This window comes from Micromesistius poutassou (genome assembly GCF_964030765.1).
Source record: "Micromesistius poutassou genome assembly, chromosome: 3".
In the NCBI taxonomy this organism is placed as follows: domain Eukaryota; kingdom Metazoa; phylum Chordata; class Actinopteri; order Gadiformes; family Gadidae; genus Micromesistius; species Micromesistius poutassou.
Genome location: NC_140273.1, coordinates 9,581,922 through 9,602,167, shown reverse-complemented (window position 1 = coordinate 9,602,167; position 20,246 = coordinate 9,581,922). Strand labels below are relative to the sequence as shown.

At 42.8% G+C, this 20,246-nt stretch overlaps 1 protein-coding gene across 2 annotated transcripts in view; it reads left to right on the top strand.

The window, feature by feature from the left end:
- Nucleotides 1-20,246, top strand: part of pkn1a (protein kinase N1a) — a 46,060-nt gene that overhangs the window by 9,233 nt on the left and 16,581 nt on the right. Inside the window, exons 1-5 of one of the 2 annotated variants that reach the window (XM_084465912.1) lie at nt 13,092-13,201; nt 14,600-14,794; nt 18,401-18,506; nt 19,272-19,420; nt 19,929-20,049. In XM_084465912.1, the coding sequence (XP_084322038.1) occupies nt 13,160-13,201; nt 14,600-14,794; nt 18,401-18,506; nt 19,272-19,420; nt 19,929-20,049 (613 nt within the window). In that variant the 5' untranslated portion in view covers nt 13,092-13,159. Of the gene's footprint in view, nt 1-13,091; nt 13,202-14,599; nt 14,795-18,400; nt 18,507-19,271; nt 19,421-19,928; nt 20,050-20,246 lie in introns of those variants that run through there. The other variant, XM_084465913.1, reaches the window with a different exon arrangement.

The following is a 20,246-nucleotide window of genomic DNA, read 5'->3' as shown; positions in this document are numbered from 1 at the left end:
TCTAATAATGACTAGCTGTGAATGAACTTGGTACTTGGTGCAGTCGAGGATGATCAGTGGTTCAGGATTAGATTAAATTAATTGATTTCCTCATTTGAATGTGGCAATGTCGATGTACTAAAAGTGAACCACTTGATTAGTTTTCACTATAAATTAAACCTGCTTGGTATTTTTGTTCACATTACAGATTTTGTCATTACATTCCTATAAAAGTTTCTTAAAAAAATATAGTATCCTAAGTTAATTGGTAAATTAACAAAATAGAGTTTATTAAAAATGGGGATGCTTATGTAATATTGCATAGCTCTCTACCTTCCAAACCAAGTTTGTTTTAAAGCTCTTAATGCAAGGTCTCCCTAGAAGGCAATGAAGTAGCAAGCAAATGTATTTTATTTGCGCTATCATTAGAAAATGTATTAAAAGGCCTTCATTTGTTTCACTCAAATTCACTATAGCCTGCATTAAGCCGCTGTTATTCAATCAATTCCTCAAAACACCATGCTCCATAATGTGATATCTCTCTCTCTCACACACGCATGCACGCACGCACGTATGTATGTATGTGTCTGTAGTACTTTATTTACCAGGAAGCCAATCCTCTCTCTCCCCCATGGGACCAGGACAAGTGCAGATCTCCTTACCCAGCATCAGGCTATGTAACTCTGGAATAAACTTGTCCTAAATACATGGAGCTTAGATTTGTGTTATCGTTTTTAACATCCTAAAAGTCTGTATAGCCATATTGCACCAGATTAAGATGTTTCAAGCTACTCTTTTTTTTTTTTTTTTATCAGGCGGGCCTTTCCAGCGCATCACCATGCAGTCGGGTGGTCTGCTAAGATAATTTATAATATTGTAGATGACATGCAAGACAAGAAGCCGTTTCAAATAGTGCATGAAGAAACAAGTTCTTTAAATCTAACCAGTCAGTCAGGTCGATGGCACATCCTGGTTAAACGCTGTAGGGTTAAGTGAGTCCCCGCTGCTGTCTATACGTAGTTTGTTTGGCAGTTGAAATTATCTTTTTAAATGAGCCCACCAACCCAACCAGCCCCTGCATGACTATTGACTATAAAACATCCACCCCATTCCCACACTTTTATAATAAGAACTGAAACACACAAACGCGCACACGCAAACACACACGTTGTCTAACGTGTTTGACACGTTAAATTAGTCCGTTGCTGTGATATTAGTCCGTTGCTGCCACCTCATCATGGATTCACACGATCCCTGCATGACGACACACGCCTGTGGTGGCTTTCACAATGTATGTGAAAATAAGTTTATGTGTGGGTTGCGTCACTTTGCTTCAGATGGATCTAGGGCTGGTATCTTTGCTTGATCAGCTTGACTAGTTGGGCTTGAATAGTGTGTAATAGTATGACTAAAAGCTAATACACAATTGTCATCATTTAGCCCTCTATAAGCCTTATTATCCAATAGTCATTTGGAAACGATGATTACATTATGCAGTTTGTGTTCTACTGGCATCAATTTGCTGACACTTATTCCTGCACCTTCATAGACTCCACAACTCACGGAAGGTTTTATTCACATTCAGTCAATAATGTCGGAAATGCAAATGAGCATAAAACATCCAATCAGCTAGCTTTGTCCCCTGTTTTGGGGCATTCAGATAGATGCCAAATTATAATTTTTCTAATAAGTGAATTGATATGTTTTGTCAATTAGTAGACCACTCTTATTTTTGGTTGCTGTGGAGACGTGATGAGAAGTGGTCCCGTTCCCATTATTAGATTGTTCATTTTACATAACCCTCACCCAATGCATCACACACACACGGTTACTCCCATAAAGACTAGCATGGCGTCACAACAGATTTCATCGCCCGTCTGGCCTGCTTGATGGGAGACATTTAACGTTTTCAAATAGGCCAATATGTTTCATCTGCAACAGAAAGACGGCACAAGGGAAGAAGTCAAGTAAAGAGAACCGCTTGCAGCACAAGGGTCTTGTGATGCTTAAGGCGTTCCATTATTGCCACCAATGGATGAGTTAAACAAAGGCGTTCTCTGTTGGGACAGTTGAATACCAGACCGGATGTTCCACTTGGCACCATCATAAGTCGATTCAAAAAAACAAACAGGTCTTTTATATAAATCCTGCTGACACGATGCATGTTACATACTTTGCCTTTGCAACAGTTTTACCCACACTTGGGTATATATTGGTAAATCTAAATTGTTTCCTTAACTGTTAACTGTTCTTCATGGCAGGGAGATGCGCCAAAACACGTTGTTTAGATGTTGGCTGTTGTGGTGTTAGATGTTGATGATTAACAGCTAGAATATCTTTACTCCAACTCTCGATGGAGGTCAATTCCACTAGTGTTACCATTACATATGAACAAATTGACATGTCCCCCCCCCCCCCCACGGTTAAGTGGAGGAGCTCTTCAAACCAAGGGCCTTTGATGTTTAGTGACCTAAACCTTGGTAAATAACCATTAACTTGGATCTTGCAACTTGTATTTCCAGTTTTAACAGGATGCTGTGCAGAGTTCTGTACCTGACAACTGAACAGCAAAAATGTAAAGCTCAGACTTAATGTGGAGCCTTCCTCTGCTTTCTCTGCAGTACACTATTGTGAAGAATACAACACATCCCATTCGATCCTCTGCACATGGTGCTTTCAGTGAAACATGGAACTCCCTCAAGTGCATGACTGCTTCTCCACCGGTCTGAACAGAAAGACTTTCCAGTCATTAGTCATTGTTCTGGAGGGTTCCCTGTGAGTCCTCTGTGAGAAAAGGTAATCCAATACAAGGCAACATTTATCAATATGTATCAATGAAAAACATTGTTGAATGAACACAATTTTGTGCTGCATTTTGTACATTAGTTATACTAGTACAGGAAATGCCCAAGAAAGGGGTTTTCCATTAAAGGACTGAAGGAACGTTGGAAAATCCAGTTTATCTGGTTGATATTCTACAGTTGAAAGCCAAAACAGATTGGAATAGACTTGATGCAAGCGAGGAACTCTCTAGGCTCTTCACTCTTTTCTTTTCCCTCCCTTTCCCTTCTCCTTCCATATCTCCGCACAACTTAGGCATCTCCGGAATGCCTGGAGATGATTCTGAACATGAGTCAGACGTGTGTGTGTGTGTGTGTGTGTGTGTTAGACATGGGGTGGACTTGCACGCTATGCTTAACATGACGGTTTACGCTGAAGTCCTCCTGTGTTACCGATCTGAGTCCGCACACTGCAATCAGTTCAAGCCACTGTAAACCTTGGAACTACCTGGGATCAGTGAGCATTAGTGCTACAGACCTATTCTTAGCAGCAGTCTTCAAAGACATGGCTGGCGTCAGCCGACATTAACAATGAAACGACTGAAAGGGAAAATTGGCCGCTCAGGCTCACGTGTACCGTCTGTTACTCGAACTGCAGTTGAATTGACACTCAATAGTAAAAGCAGATAAACAGAAGCACATTTGAACAAATTAAGAATTATTTAATTATTGTAAAGCACACCTAGGATTTTGTCAGGGGGCCTCAACAAATAGATTGTGTATGCCAAATTCAATTCTAACCTGTATTTTATAGTAACAACATATTTGACAAAAGTTCAAAGAGGTGAACTTAACAGGCTTTGGCTGCTGAATTCAAGTCATCCCAGCTAATTTGTGACACTGTCTTTATGCACACAATTTCTCCACTGCTTTCTTCCAATTTTGATGTTTTTGACACAAGCTTAGAGGGTAATATGGAGTCAAGTATACTCTTTGAACTGAGTATACTTGAAGTATACTCAGTACAATACACTACACTGTAGTACAGTGTCCTATGTGATAGGGTTTGACTAGGTATGGCATTTGCATGGCTGATTTGGGTTATGGTTGTCTGCTCTGTCTGTCATTGTCTGAAACTCTTTCTCCCTGCTTGATTGTATTAACCTCCAATAAAACAGGGAGTCTGGGGTTAATCCCCGAAAAAAAGAAGTGGGGACTACGATAACTAATACAAATTCTGGATATGAAAGCAGTTGACACAAACAAGGTATATTACAATGCTGATGGGAAACCAGAGCCATATTGAAGTAATGTCAGTATGTTGTATTATAACTAATGTACTTTAATGGATTCAAACATGTTCCCTCCTATCAACCAAACAATTCAACAAAAGTATGATGGCATTATACCCTGGCATTAGATTAAATGGTACATTATTGCTTCATTTTCACCTCAACTCACCTCTCTGGCTTCTACATGCAGTCCCTGCTCCATGCCTCTCACCTGTTGAGTGGCTGCTGTTCAGTTACAGAAACAATCCATTATTTCCAAAAATCATACTCATATCACGCACATGAGGACAGACCCGGTTGAGTCACAGTGACTGACATGGCCCTACCATTGAAGAACTAGCCTCCCATCTACGAGGTCACACACACGTGCATGTATTTTCACTCACAGAAAAACCCTCTGGATTGTATATTTAGGCATGTTTATGTATCGTGTAAGACATGGTTGTTCTCTTTGCATGTATGTTTTTCATATCACAATCCTCACCAGCACCATTACCTTTTGCAGAGAAGTATGCTGGTTCTACTGCCACAGACGATTGGCAGACATTTGTTTCATAGCAGCTGTATATAGCAGAGGGAAATGCCTCTCAACCCTGTGATCCGTTTTCTATTCCACTCCATTCTCAAAGTCCACATGAAAATCTGTATCACTTTCTACAATTTAACGGAGGAGCTACCGGTGTCTGTCGCTCGCACTCCGCCCACCGGGAATGGGCCCGTCGCCATGGGTTACCGCCCTCGGGCTTATTGACAGGTGGTCGGGCTCCTCACAGACTCTTTTAAAGGGCAGGGAACAGACGTGATTGGCAGCTGTCGGGCCCACGCACTGACGACAAGGCATGTGCTGGAAGTGACGGGCGCTGAACGACACTGCTGTGCGGCAGGGGGGCCTCCTGTGCCAGGCCGGGGGGGGCCTCCTGCCTGGTAGGGGGGCCACGGACGGCCCACAGCTTGTCTCCTCGTCTTCACCAGAGAGCGAACTGCACTGAATGAAGCTTCCAACCTGGTTGGAGTGCCCCGGTATTGTGTTATGTGTCCCCAGCAGTTCTGAGAAAAACTGGGTTGTCGTCGTGGGGTGTCCTATAGAGGATCTCTGATTGGTGGAGCCCTGGAGGAGGAACTGCGGCACTTTGACGTGAAAGGCTTGATGGACGTGGTGAGGCCTAGAGAGTTTGTATTTTGGGGCGGTTTCTTGACTCTGAATCTGAAACTGGATTAAATAATCTTGTAACCGCAGAATCTCCCAATTTAGTTTTCTCCCTCATGCTTTTTGATATTCTTGTTACTTCACTTTTGGCCGTCTTTCTCGCTGTCTGATGTTCTTCCCCCTTGTCCTCTGTGCTCCTCCACTCTACCTGATCAGAGGAAACACGTCTGGTTTATTAGTTGCAGGAAAACAGTCTGCCTGGCCCAGCCTGCCTCTCCTCTGTTTACATTCCCACCTCAGAATGTTTGTTCATTAAACATGTCTCTCTCCCTGACCATCCCAATCCCCCCCTCCACCCACTTCTATTTCTATCTGTATTATTTTTAGGATTTGCTAATCCTTCCATCAAGGTTTACCTTTCTTTGTTATTTATTTTATCTGTTGATTTATGGCTCATCCTCCTTGGAGCCAGTGTTCTAGTGCACTTCCTTCTCACTTTGTTCACTCATTTTTCAAAACTTAATTCATCAAAGTATGGGGAAGTTATACCTGTGTTTAGTTTGTTTGGAAGCATTCACTGCCATAATGTTATGAATTGTAAAAGCTATTGGATTTTGTATCTGTTAATTGTTAACAATGTAATTCATAACATTGAAATATTATACTTTGAAAACAAGGAAATCTGAATTTGTTCGTTTTGAATTCACCTCATTGAAATCGGCTTGGTCATACGGCTTACCATATCAAAAACACGATGACAGATTCACTAATTCAGAAATTCAGATAGAGCTGCAGCTAATCTAAATACTGTCAAAAAGATTCCAATCAAAACATGGAAATAAATCTGCCAGAATGACCTGTTAAGCTCCAACACCAAAATCCCCACCCCACTGCAAAACAACAGTTTTTAGCTGTGTTTATTTTACCCTCTCAGGTTAGGATTCCGCTGCCGTTTCACCATCACATAAACGTGTGTGTGTGTGTGTGTGTGTGTGTGTGTGTGTGTGTGTGTGTGTGTGTGTGTGTGTGTGTGTGTGTGTGTGTGTGTGTGTGTGTGTGTGTGTGTGTGTGTGTGTGTGTGTGTGTGTGTGTGTGAGAGAGATTTGGACTGTCTGCAGATCATCCAGCTGGTCTCCTGCATCCACTCATTACAATAATTACAAAATGAGAATAGTGTCTGGATTCTGAATTGTTACGAGTACAAATATAGTAGGACTGCATGATATGGATGAAGTATTTATATTATTTCATCAGAGCTGTGCCATAGCACGCAGTGCGGGCAGCAATGGCCAACTTTTAATGTTAATATTAGTGTTATTGTTAACCCTGTATTTCGTTGTAAGATTTCAGTTCAGGGAGATGAGCAGAAGAGGGAAGGAAGGCAAGGGACAGGAAAATAATGTAGGGAGACATACCTGGGGGGGGGGGGGAAAAAAAAAAAAAAAAAATATATATATATATATATATATAATTTTTTTTTTTATATATTTAAAAAAAATAATAATAAGTTTTTGTTGATTATCACACACTCTGAGTGTCTTGTCTTGACCTGATGTTTTGTGTTGAGGACCACAATGGAAATAAGTCCTGGACTTTATTGTGTTTTTATCCTGAATTGTATTTGATGTCTTTTCATGTGTGATACAATTTAATAAATCAAATCAAACTAATGTTTGTAAGGCATTTGTTTGATACAATTTAATAAATCAAATCAAAATCAAATAGTTTAATAAAAATAAAATAGTAAAAACTGCTGTGCCGAGGTATGTACCGAATCGTGGACTTTAGTGTATCGTTACACCCCTAGTGAGGAGTAACCTGACTCCACCAGATGGATTGATTTGCATTTGCTCAGCGTATCCATCTGGGAACCTTCCGTTGGAGAACTTTTGGGAAGAGGCGAAAATACTGGTTAGCTGATTGGATAAACCATCTGTCTATCACCACCTATGTTGGTGATAGACGGGCCAAATCAGATCAACGAAGTGTATGAGGTAACAGCATCAAGGCAAAGCATAGCTCGTTAGCTCAGCAAGCAAGCAACATGTCGGTAAAGGATATTTGATAAAACTTGCGTGATGGCTACGCTCATCTCATCCATGGAAGCCGCCACGTTGTTTAGAATGAACAGCCGCTTCTCGTTGTGTCACACCTAAACCCGCCTCAATAGCCGAACGGCTCCAAATTTTCTCCATCGCAGGTTACCAGACTGATCTGCAAGTAAATACAACGGAGCTCCTGAGATCAGGATGGTCTCACGAGGCTAAGTGAGGAGGGGTCCTAAAGGAGATGGGAGGTCAGCCTAGACTCAAGTGTTTTGGGGGGCGGGTGTAAGGTCACCCTGCCCTGGTGGTGACCATCAGCAGAATCCCCTTTTTCTTTAATTTTTTTCCTCTTTCCAGTATGGATTTTAAGCTTGATAAATGTTATTCCTCTCTTATATATTTTTTCACTCTTTGTGTGTCTCCCTTGAGTCCCGTCTGTCTCTCACACGCACACGTGCACACGGCCTGGAGTTGGCAGTCCTCCTTATTATTGGCAGACAATCTTACTTTAGCGCTGCAGATCATAATCTTGGTTCATTGCTCTCGAGTATTGATGGTTTATTGTGTTGTTGTGAGTTGGGGAGGCTGATCGGCAGGGACGTGATGAGTCTATAGATTTGTGTATTGCGATACAATGGTCCATCTTGCTTAAATTCTTGCCCAGGCACAAACGCAACATAGACGTCGTCATCGGTTAGAATCGTCCTTTTATGAATTTATTGTCTTGTCATGTGTTCTTTCATGTTGTGTTCTTTCATCATTGAAACACTTTGAATACTTGCAATAATGCTAATGTATAAAAGTATGCTGATGCTGAATTTACTGCTTGGCCTACTTTGAGAAGCAGCGAGAGATGTGAAAACAGGAAGTTGGTGGCACAGTTGGGGTAGATTTCATTCTGTGATGCATCGTGTGTGAACATGTGACCCGATGTGTTTAGGAATGTATGGCTGGTATCCTCTGTTGTGCTCAGTCATGCCTGGTCAACACAACACCATTTTGACAAATGCAGAACTTTCTTTTTCTTTTTTACAGAAGTGGCCAAAAAATAAAAGTGCCTAACTACCAACCTTGGCCTTAATCAAGCTGTGGTAGCACATAAAGACTTTTCCATTGCTCTTGTATATTTTGAGAGTGTTCTGCCTTGGGGACACGTAAAGAAATCCTTCATCTAATATGTCATGGGTTTGTTATTAGGTGCCAAGCACAAAGTGCGAGGCAACCTATTGTAATTGTTAGTTTTATTATTTATATTCCGCCACGTTTGACTTACACAGCCTAAACCGCGCGCACACTTTTTATGAAACTTACTAGACCTGTAGAGGTTGACCCAAGATTAACAGACAGCAAATATTACACTGATTAGCCCAAAGGTGGCGCTATACCAACTGTCCAAAAATGCAAACTTTGCACAAGCATATCTCGTAATCTGTTTGACCTACACTCATGAACCTTTGCTCACACGTGCATATCCTCATGCTGAACAAATTTGCCTCAAGAACTTATGACTTCCGGTTTCCAGATTTGCCGCCATTTTGAATTTAGTTAAAAACAGTAAATTGCTTAAGGATCGCAGGTTTTTTGACTTTGACAAAAATCATATAGCCCATATCATCTATGGACCATTATCTTCAATCTGACATAAATATTAGTCTGTACAATAAAGTTTAAAGCACCCATGAGCCATTGACTTCTAAAAGGGGCATGGTTTAAAACGCGAAAATAGTTAATTGCTCATATCAACATCAAGTTGGACTCCTATGATTTTGACTCCAATACAAAAGTTGTTCAGAATCAATTTCTGAACAAGTTAAAGTCAACATATTTTCAAATAGGGCGTGGCATCGAAATGGCCTGTCACTAAAATCGCCAGTTCATAGACGCAATGTTTGATTTAAGCGGGACCGACTTAGTGGCCGTTGGGGCCCAAAGTTCCAACTGCTCAAGTGACATTAAGTAAATTGGCAAAACAACATGGCCGCCATAGGATAAAAATCATCAAATTTTAACAAACTTCCACTCTGCAGAGACCGTAATAGTTATGAATATGAAATTCAATGGACACATGTAGATTGGTGCCTGTAGCTCACATACCAAAAATGGTGTTTGTCATGTTTGTAGCGCCCCCTACAGGATCTTTAAAAAGCGTTTCACCAATATATATGAAATAGGGGTGTGAACGGGTACACGTGTACACGTGTAACCGGTTAGTAAATCATAACCGTTTAGGAAAAATCAGTAAACGAAAACGTACTATTTATTTAGAGATTAATAAAGCTACAAATGTTCCACTTTGACAACATTAATGCGCTAAGAAATGCACGTGATAAATGTTGGGTAACTGACCACCGGGCATTACGTCACGTAACACGTAAGTTTCACTTTGGACTTGCGATGGCAGCTGACACGAAACAGTGAAGTGTGGCGTGGACGTTTTTTGAAAAAAACGCGAAAGGAGACCAAGTGAAATGTACACTGTGTGGTGTACATTTGGCTTTTAAAAACGATGATGGGGGGGGGGGGGGGGGGCGTCTGTAGGAGTGCATCTGCCAAGCAATTGACATAATATTAGCTAGAACCCTTCACATGGTCAAGAGTCTGCCTAATCATGAGGTGACACAGCATGCAAATGCTTGAGGAGGAACCACGCAACCGTCTGAGGTGAATCCATGAACTAAGACGCACAATAATTGAGGTGGTGGTCCATTGGTCGTATTGAGAATGAAGAGTTGTCGTCACGGCACAGAGCCCCGCCCCCCTTCCTACCATGTTGGAAGGTATGCCCCTCCGAGTGCAGCTAAGCTTTGCGTTATTGTTGACACGGTAGCTGCTAGCAGAGGAGGTTGTTGCAATTCTGTACTGTTTTAATAATGCCTGGAAATAACTGCTGCATTAAAAACTGCTTCAGTGCCTCACACGATCGCCGAGGAAACCATAAGAACAGTGGGCTACAGTTTGTCAGGTTCCCTAAATGGACAACGCACTGAAGGCTGCCCCACACTACAAGATTTTTAAATCTTATGCGATTTTTGAGTCGGATGTACACCACACACATAAAGAGAATCTCAGCCCATTTGTTGCTCTCCGATCGTAAATACAAATACATGACATTCGAACACAAACGGAACACCACACACTATAGGACAATCTTGTCCGATAATTGCACGCTGCAGGGCCGTGGAGGTAGAACTAGAGCAACTCGCGTCAACAGTGAAAATGGATCAGCGTCTTTTGACAGCAGTGGTTTCCACGGTGCTTATGCTTACATAATATCAGAGAATATCCGCGTCAGTTTGACCGTGGCGCAATTAATGAATAAAGATCATAAACTGAATGGCTGTACAAGTGTTCTGAGACACGGCTGCGAACCGGCAACTTTCAAAAAAAAAGTAGTGCCGGTTTGGTGACGGTGCCGTGCTGCTGCCGTATCCAGTGGAATAGCCTACATCGACTATAATGGTTTCTAATGTCTTCTTGTGTTCTCTGCATTTTCACTAGGACCCTTTCCCTTCGCCTTATTCTTCTCCATTTATTTCTTTATTTCCATCTCGTAATGTCTCCTGTGTCTCTATGTCGCGTATTTCCTCATCTGTCTCTATGCCGCTCTGACAACGTTGCCCCTGGCAACCGATAGCCGTGGATGCCATCATGGCGGACGGGCTCCAACACCTCCCCTCCCCAAAAATCACGTGACTTCTCATTCTCAATAGCGCGACTGCGGTCCACTTAAAAAAAAAAGAAACAAAAAAAACGGTTAACCGTGTACACGAATAAAAAGGGGTTGTGTAACCGTTCACACCCCTAGTATGAAACTCGGTAGGCATGTATAACGTGCCAAGACCTACAGAAAAGCCTCTTAGACCCATGCCCCAAAACCCACATGAAGTCGGTTATTTTCATTTTCATTTTCACTCTCAGCGGCCATTTTGTGGTCTTTTTCACTTTTTCGCCTTGTATTTGAATGAACTCCTCCTAGGGAATTTATCGGATCTGCTTCAAAATTGGTTAGTACAGTCAGAAAATGGTGCTGAATGAACGCTGTTCAATTTGTGACTGTACGTTGAAGGGAGTGTCCGTGGCGTGCCGTCAAAGTTGGCCAATTTGGGTTATAGGTTAGGTTATACTTAATGGTTAGGTTAGGTTTATGGTCTGTGTCATGGTCTTAATGTTCTATTGTTTAATGCGTGGGCAAATTCTGGGTGCATTTCTTTTTATTTTTTTATTTTTTTTGTTCTGCGTTAGGTAATTAATAGGCCAGAGTACAAGCGTGTACAAAACAATGGCTATGCTTGTGTTGAAGAGGGTTTAGGGAAACGTGAAATGGAAACAGACTCTGCCTTTTGAGCTAATTTCCTCTTAAACAGACACCAGATATGACAGATAGTTGTGTCACGGATATCCAGTGGTGGAGGGGCATAGGCCCTCCAACTAATACAAATTATAAGACTATTGAAGCCTTCTGAAAGATCAGATCACATCTCTTCTATGTTTTTGTTTTGCTTATCTTCTACTGGGAAATGCCTTGTATCACTGGAATAAGACCTCGGTTTCACTCCCTCGAAACCAAAGTCAGTGATTCAGAATCTCCACAACCTGTTTGGCAGCCCTGGGATTCTCTGTGACATGCAACCTAGATAGCAACAGTTGCTAGAGTGCAACCCAGGCGCTGTAACGGTTTGGTTGCCTCGATTTGTTCCAGCAGTGTTGGGCCTGATTCAGCTCCGCCGTTGCTGTGCAGAATGCAGATTCGCACCCTAAACTAGTAAAGAGGTTGGAGCAGGGAGAGAGGGGAGGAACTGTGTGGCTAGCTACATTCTACACAACTATCTGGAGTGATGGATTCCCCCCAAAGAGATGGTTAACTATGTAGCCGTTTTGATAGATATTAGCAAATGATAGGATGAAGGTATACAAGTCCTGTTCCATTGATTTGACAACATGGTTCATCAGGTACTTTTCTTGATGAGTGAGTTAAGGATTTTTCACTTTTGGATACCTTCTCCAAGATGGATAAGGTGTTGCCTAGTCTACGTAATTCTGAGATCTTATCTCTATTGATCCTCAAGTAATTTCTTGATTACTCTTCATGAACAGGAAGTTAGTTGTGTATATTAAAATACAGGAGGATTCATTTATGTTAAGATGTGCTGCCTGCATCCAAAATAACACGTTCAATCCATTATCTAACAGGGACACTAGTGGTACATTTTAAAGAGTGGGCTTTGGCAGGCTGGCAGCCAATGAGGACCCAGAGGGCAGGTTTCTGGAGGAAGTGAATGGTCGAGCAGACGGCTGAGGCCCCTCCCTCTACTACTCTCTGGCTCCCTTCCAGTACATAGAAAACATATCCTTCCAGATCAGCTTCCTCCCACAGGGATACCCCTGACCCAAATGTATACATAAACTGCAAAGAAGAGGCAGAATCCTAACACAAATAACTTCCTGCCAAAATGAATGTAACTGCAAAGGGCCAGCAGGAGAAAGGACTACAAACGGGTTCAAATCCAGTTTCAGGAACAGAAAACATTGATTTAAAACATGGGTTAATGTTAAAATATGGATGACAGCTTGATTAATGCATGATATACGCTCGCTCTCTCGCTCCCGCTCTCTCGCTCTCCATCCATATACCTCTCTCTCTCGTTTCTCGCTCGTCTGACAGTGGACCCGTAGAGGAAACAGGAAAGGCCTGAACTGCTTGGTGTTGGGACGGATATCCTCTTCAGAAGGCGTTCCCCTGCTCCCTCACTTAACTCTGATTCTCTCTCTTTTTCTCTCTTTCCATATCTCTGTCTCCCTTTTCACCTCCTCTCCCATGCCCCATTTTCCTGTCTGGGTGGCTTAAACTGCACGCTTTGCTGGAGAATGTTTCAGAGTTTTTGACGTCTTGTCACTTGGCATCTCAACTTTGGGACTATGTGTTGGCACGGAGATGTGGATAACGAGGGCAGCTCAGAGGTGAACTATTGTACTCGTTCTTGTTTGTTTTGTTGAAGTTACATGGGACACGCTGACCTGACGGATACCCCTGAGCGCAGTGCGCTGCCAATGGAGTTTGTGGGGCTGTGTTGCCCAATCAGCTGAAACTAGGGATGGGCAGCAATCACTTTGAATGGTATTGTATCATCATGACATGAAGAACAGTGCTTATTGTGATACCCAGTTTTATAATCTATCCTTGATGAATTACGATGAGGAGTTGTGTGTTGAATAAGAGGCTTGGCTTGTCAGATGGAAAGGAAATCTAGCTATGTAGAGTTAGACGACTATGGAGAAGTCTGATACCAGACATCTCCATAAATGACACTCTAATGATGTGTTGGGTTGTATTTTGAACGTAACATGTCTATTGTAAAGAGCTTTGACACTGTAGAGGTGTTTAAGGTGTTATAAACACAAGCTGAGGGACCAAAAACGTTTTCACTTCCTGGCTGCTTTTCCTGAAAAACACCACACACACACACTCAGATCTCTCTCTCTCTCTCTCTCTCTCTCTCTCTCTCTCTCTCTCTCTCTCTCTCTCTCTCTCTCTCTCTCTCTCTCTCTCTCTCTCTCTCTCTCTCTCTCTCTCTCTCTCTCTCTCTCTCTCTCTCTCTCTCTCTCTCTCTCTCTCTCTCTCTCTGTCTGTGTGTTTCCCCCACTTCCTCCCACCCCTCCCCCTGTTTTGCTCTCTCTTTCCCAGCCTTCTTCTGTCCACAATCCTTACTCTTTCTCCACCCCCCCCCCCCCCTCTTCCATCCCTGGAGCCTGGGATGGCAGAGGGTGTGGAAGCACACGTTTTTAGCAGTGGTTGCTGTGTCTAGTCTAAACGTACTACCTTGAACGCTTACTTGTTACTTGAGACTACTTGAGAATTCCTGCTTTGCCAACCCGGGGAAATTATGCTAGTTGAACTACGACTGGTTGACGCTTTGCCATGGTGACAGCTAACAACATTTTAAACCACGTTCATTTTAGCTTTGCATTTGTGCGTCAATGTGATGCAAATTGTCCGTTTTAGAAACAGAGCGGTGATGACAGGTGCTCTGTTGGGATTTGATCGTGGGTGTGTGAGACAGATTCACACCGTGGACTCCTCTCTACCACCTCTGGAGCCGTGTTAACCGTTGAAGTGGTTACACCAATGTCTCCCATGTCATTGGTTAAATGAAAGTCTAAATAATTTTCTAGAGACATTTCTAACCATCAGTTTTACTGTCTTCTGCCTTTCTTTACCTTCCCATCTCTCTCTCTCGCTCGCTCGCTCGCTCGCTCTCTGTGTGTGTGTTTCTGTTTGTTTCTCTTTCTCTATCTTTCATTCTCTCTCTGTCTCTGTGTTTCTCTCTCTCTTCCCCCTTCCTTGTGTCCATGATGCAGAGTGACCCGGGTGGGCTGTCGGTGCTGGAGCAGCTGGGTCTGGACCAGAGCACGGACTTCTCTGAGTCCAGCATCCAGCAGCGTCTGGACGAGGAGCGGGAGAGGATCCGCAGCGAGATCCGCAAGGAGCTGAAGATCAAGGTGGGGGCGGAGAACCTGCGGAGGGCCACCACGGACAAGAAGAACGCACAGCAGGTGAGCCGGGCCACGAGTTGGACCCCCCGTGGTGTTAAGGTCGTGTGTGTGTGTTCAGACCAGGAAACCTTTTGTTATGCATCGAATGAGTCACAATGGCGGACGGCTGCGGCCCCTGGTTCAGTGACTAGATGGAGCCAAGTGAAAGGGCTCAATGCAACAACCTTTTATCTTAGATACATTTTCCTTGACGATCATGAGAGATATATATATGATTTTAGATTTTTTTTAAGTTGCAATATGTAACATTTAAACTAGCTGGTAGCTTTACTTAAGCTGGACATAGATCTGTAGTCAATGCTGATCGATAGGGAATTCAATAATGTTATCAATAAAAAATCTCATCCTAGAACTGATATATTCTACAGAAAGAAATGCTACCCGGCCCGAAACCCAATCCCATCTTTGTTTACAAGAATCGTACTTGCGACGTTCCCAAAACCCCTCCCACTCAGGCCACCCAGCCAACCAAGCTACGCCAGTTCAAGTTTCACGGCCACTAAGAGTGGACGGAACACTGAAAGTCTCCCCCCTACTAACTGGGAGAGTCCAAAACCGTACACATTGTGGCTTTAATTATGAATGTAAGGAAATCGAAGTACTATAGATATATCGATAGAGATCTAAATATGTATCCGCATTTCACATACATGTCTTTGCAAATCATTTCCATGATGGACTTCTCCACGAATATAAAAAGGGAAACTAATACATTGTTGTTAAAGCACTTAACTCCAGCACACCCAGAGCATGACCTCTCATTCACCATCATGCAATATAGATCATTCACTCACTTACTCGGCAATGCTGTTTTTCGACTGCATAGTAGTAAGGCAGGGCATGGTTCGCTTATTACCCACTGCTTAGTTCCTCAACACAGACCCATGGGCCGTGTTTCCAGTGCAGAACAGAGCCATGAACGTACGGGGTCAGTGTGAACAGTGACACTGGACACTACCAGAACTTGGTGCTTTGGCCATTGATATTTTTTTTATTTCTCACGACCACTGCATTCTGCTAATTCACGCTTACCCCTTTTGTATGTACAAAATGATTATTAATTAATAAATAACAATAATAAAAAGTAAATAAATAGTTCACACTTTTGGTTTTCATTTGCCAACAACACTGATTGCCCCATGGTCACATTTAACTGTTTCTGACATTGCATGTTTTATAGATTTACAGTTTTTTTTGTTTTGAACCTACTATGGTCTTAGCCCCCATTAACATACAAAGGTATATAAGGTCCTGAATCAAAATAAATAGATTCTACCTGTCAAATCCACAGGGTGCCTCTGTAGATCAGTATATTTCTGGGACTCCAATGGCAGTCACAACACCACGGCCTATTTGCAGATTGCAAGACAGGCACGCACACACGTGCACACACACAAACAGGCACACAGCCACACAGTCAAATGCAATGTGGTGTGCCAGTAAAACCCGCAGGATTATCAAAGACCAGCCACCCCGAACATGAATTGTCTCAGCTGCTGCCGCCTGGCAGACGGTATTGCAGCCTCCCGGACTGACATGCTCCCAGGAAGGTTTTATCCATCAGGCTCAGGGACAATGGACACTATGGCCTGTTACCTGTCGGCCTGTGACACACACACCCACACACACATTTTCAGAAGTAGCTGTGCACGGACCAACTCACCTCAGCATGCACACGATGCACATTTGCACTTTACACATACTACACATGATTTATATTACTCGTGTAATAAAAGCTATTGCATTTTTATTTTTGTTTGGTTATTGCTGCCGTATCAAGATGCCAAAACCCAATAATTTTCCCCTCTTATACCTGTAAATTAAAGAGTGTTTTCCATGTATGACTTTACAGCCATACAAGTCATGAAAACCTCTTATCTATCGATGATCTGCACGATCACCACGAGCTCTGCTCCACCCATGCACCCAAGCATGGTGTTGGTTCGCTTGGACCCGTTGCTAAAGCCAGTATGTGCACTACAGTACGTTGCACTTTAGAAGACAGTGAACACTTACATAATAAACACTGCTCACAGTGAGAGCAATGTGGTAAGGAAACACAAAATGTGATACAAGTCACCTCTTTCTTATACACCAACAAGATGTAAAGATCAGTGCTCTTATTCACCGACAAGATTTAAAGATCAGTGCTCTTATTCACCAACAAGATGTAAAGATCAGTGCTCTTATTCACCAACAAGATGTAAAGATCAGTGCTCTTATTCACCGACAAGATGTACAGATCAGTGCTGTTATACACCAACAAGATGTAAAGATCAGTGCTCTTATTCACTGACAAGATGTAAAGATCAGTGCTGTTATACACCAACAAGATGTAAAGATCAGTGCTGTTATACACCAACAAGATGTAAAGATCAGTGCTGTTATACACCAACAAGATGTAAAGATCAGTGCTCTTATTCACCAACAAGATGTAAAGATCAGTGCTGTTATACACCAACAAGATGTAAATATTGCTCTTATACACCAACAAGGTGTAAAGATCAGTGTTCTTATTCACGACAAGATGTAAAGATCAGTGCTGTTATAGACCAACAAGATGTAAAGATCAATGCTCTTATTCACTGACAAGATGTCAAGATCACTGCTCTTCACCAACATGTTCCAGTGTAACCACCACTGAACAAAGCTTTGAGCTCTGGTGTTTATTGTAATGGCAGACGCCTATTAAGTCTCAATCGCTTGGGACTTGTGATTGAGTAATGTTAAGTTGCCCTTTTAACCAAAACACTTGAAGCCTTCAGCCGAAAACCGCTGAGTAATCGCTGATGTTAAATAAGACCGGGCAGCATGCTAAACATTTCAACTGCTCACTGTTTACCAGTGTTGTAGAATATGAATAATAATATTCTTTGTGAACTGCATGTTTTATATCGGTAGAAAAGGATGTCAATTTTGGGTGAGTCTGTGTTTTGTAAATACACAAAATAAACCAAGTCTCGCTGATAACATGAAATGACAAGCACACTGTCAATTAATGCCAACTAGATTAACCTAAGCCGTCATGTAGGGCTGGAGATTTTTATAAGGTTTTGTCTTTTTAGAGTGCATTTTTGTTTTATTCATGTCTTTAAGGACTTACCTTAATAGTCCATTATTAAAAGATGAACTTCTTCAAATAGATGCAACATCAGAATTATGTGGTTTCATGAAGGTCAGTTGGGATTGCATGACATGAGTTATTATGACTAGCATGCTAACAAAAACAAATACAGCTATGCAAGGTTATTCTAGATCGTATATGATTTAGTCGTCTAATAAGCTACTCCTCATCCTGGCAGGCAGGAAGTTGATCGGACATCAAAGCGAGGTTATGTAACATAGATTATAAACCCCAAAATATGCTTCCTGGCATCATAGGCTTTGAAGACACTCTGTTGGCTTTCATACAAATGAGCTTGAAATCTTCCAGTTGCTTCTTATGCAGATGGAATTCGACAGATGCATTGCACTCATGTTTCTCGCCTTGTTCTACACATCCCATCATCCCTTGAGTTCCATAGAAACCAATCCCCTTGCAACACGATGTCCCGCTTAAGAGCTCTCTTAAGGGATAATGACGCCCGACCGCTCTGCCCTGTACAGGTGGACAGCCAGCTGAGGAGCTCCAACCGCCGGCTGGAGGACCTCCACGCTCAGCTGCAGGAGCTGGATGCTCACATCGTGGTGAAGGGAGGAGATGAGAGTAAAGGTACGTTTTGATCACCGGGAAACAAACTGCAGTGTTCCCATTCTGACTGGATTTTTCTTCTACCCATACCAGCCATGCCTGCTTGCGGTCATATCTGTTTCTAGATCATCTTGATTGCTTTGCAATCTCCTCTCACTGTGCACCAATTGCTATGAACATCTGCCCTTCGTGTTGAATAGGATGTCAAGTATCCGGAGTTGACTACAAGCTTAGAAAGCCTGTGTCAACTTCAATCTTGGCACCAACTTTGAGGGGAGCCTGCTATTTGGGTGCAAACTACCCTACATGATTTTGTCATTTGTTCTGAGTTTATGGGATATTAAAGTTGGCAGCAGTGGCTCCAGAGTGGGATAAATTCGGCCCAATGGGGAGCTCCCAAGTTTTATCTTTGTCTGTGTCGAGGTGTCTCTGAACTGAAGACTCCACATCGTAACTCGCTCCCATTTAATGTCAGCCATTAGACGCAGAAAGGTGGCTGGAAAAGTGTTACATTAAAGCTGCAGTAGGTAACAATCGAGAGCTGCAGAGAGAATGGGCAGATTTAATAAATAAATAACCCTTTAAAAAAGAAGACATAGACATAAAAATACACTTTGGTTGAGCTACAACAACACGCCGTGTCCTCATGTGATTTACAAGCAATAGGGATTCCCCCACCCAATTGGGGAATTGGGAAGATTGGCCCTGATTGGTCAGACATTTGCAGGGCCCGGGGGAAATGATCTATATTGTTTGACTACATGATCCGTTCCTCCCCCCCTACAGACGAGTGTCCCCAGTCGCCGGGGGCTGAGAGCCGGACCAGTGCCCAGCTGGACCGCATCTCGGCCCTGGAGAGACAGCTCAACATAGAGCTCAAGGTCAAACAAGGAGCCGAGAACATGATCCCCATCTACGCTAATGGATCCACCAAGGTACTGGAGATCCATCACAGAAAGACAGGCGCTCTTTATTCTTATGTTGAAGGGATTTATAAAGTTTAAGACACACACACACACACACACACACACACACACACACACACACACACACACACACACACACACACACACACACACACACACACACACACACACACACACACACACACACACACACACAGCTCCAACAAATTACTGGCAATCCATTACTCCGATTTGATAATTGAGATTGATCGGACAAATGCATGCAATCATGTGTATGCATGTAACACACACACTATTCAATGTTTAATATCCCACTTTGGGCAGCCTTCATCCTACACATAATGTTCCTAAGGAGCTAATGTATTCCTAATAAAGTCTAAATAGAGACTCCTTAAAAGGAAAAAAAAAACACAGTTGAACACATGGAAGTTAGTTCCTTAAACGTCTCATCTCGCTTTCATGTTTGGCCCTCCGTCTCCCGTCATGTGACCAGCTTCCTCATGTCTCATCCAATCAGGACAAGAAGATGCTTCAGACAGCCCAGCAGATGCTGCAGGACAGCAAGACCAAGATCGACATCATCCGCATGCAGATACGCAAGGCCGTGCAGGCCACCGAGCACAGCGACGACCCGCAAGGTGAGCGAGGTCACCGGAACCTCTTTCCGTTTTGAAATGATGATGATTGACTGATTGACTGATGATTGACTCGTATATCAACAACGGTGAGCACCGTCTACGGGGAGACGAGGGAGTCAAATCACAACCGTTCCATTCCTGACCCCGCCCAGTCTCTTAAAATTGTCTCGGATACCATTTCATGGAAACTGTGCTAA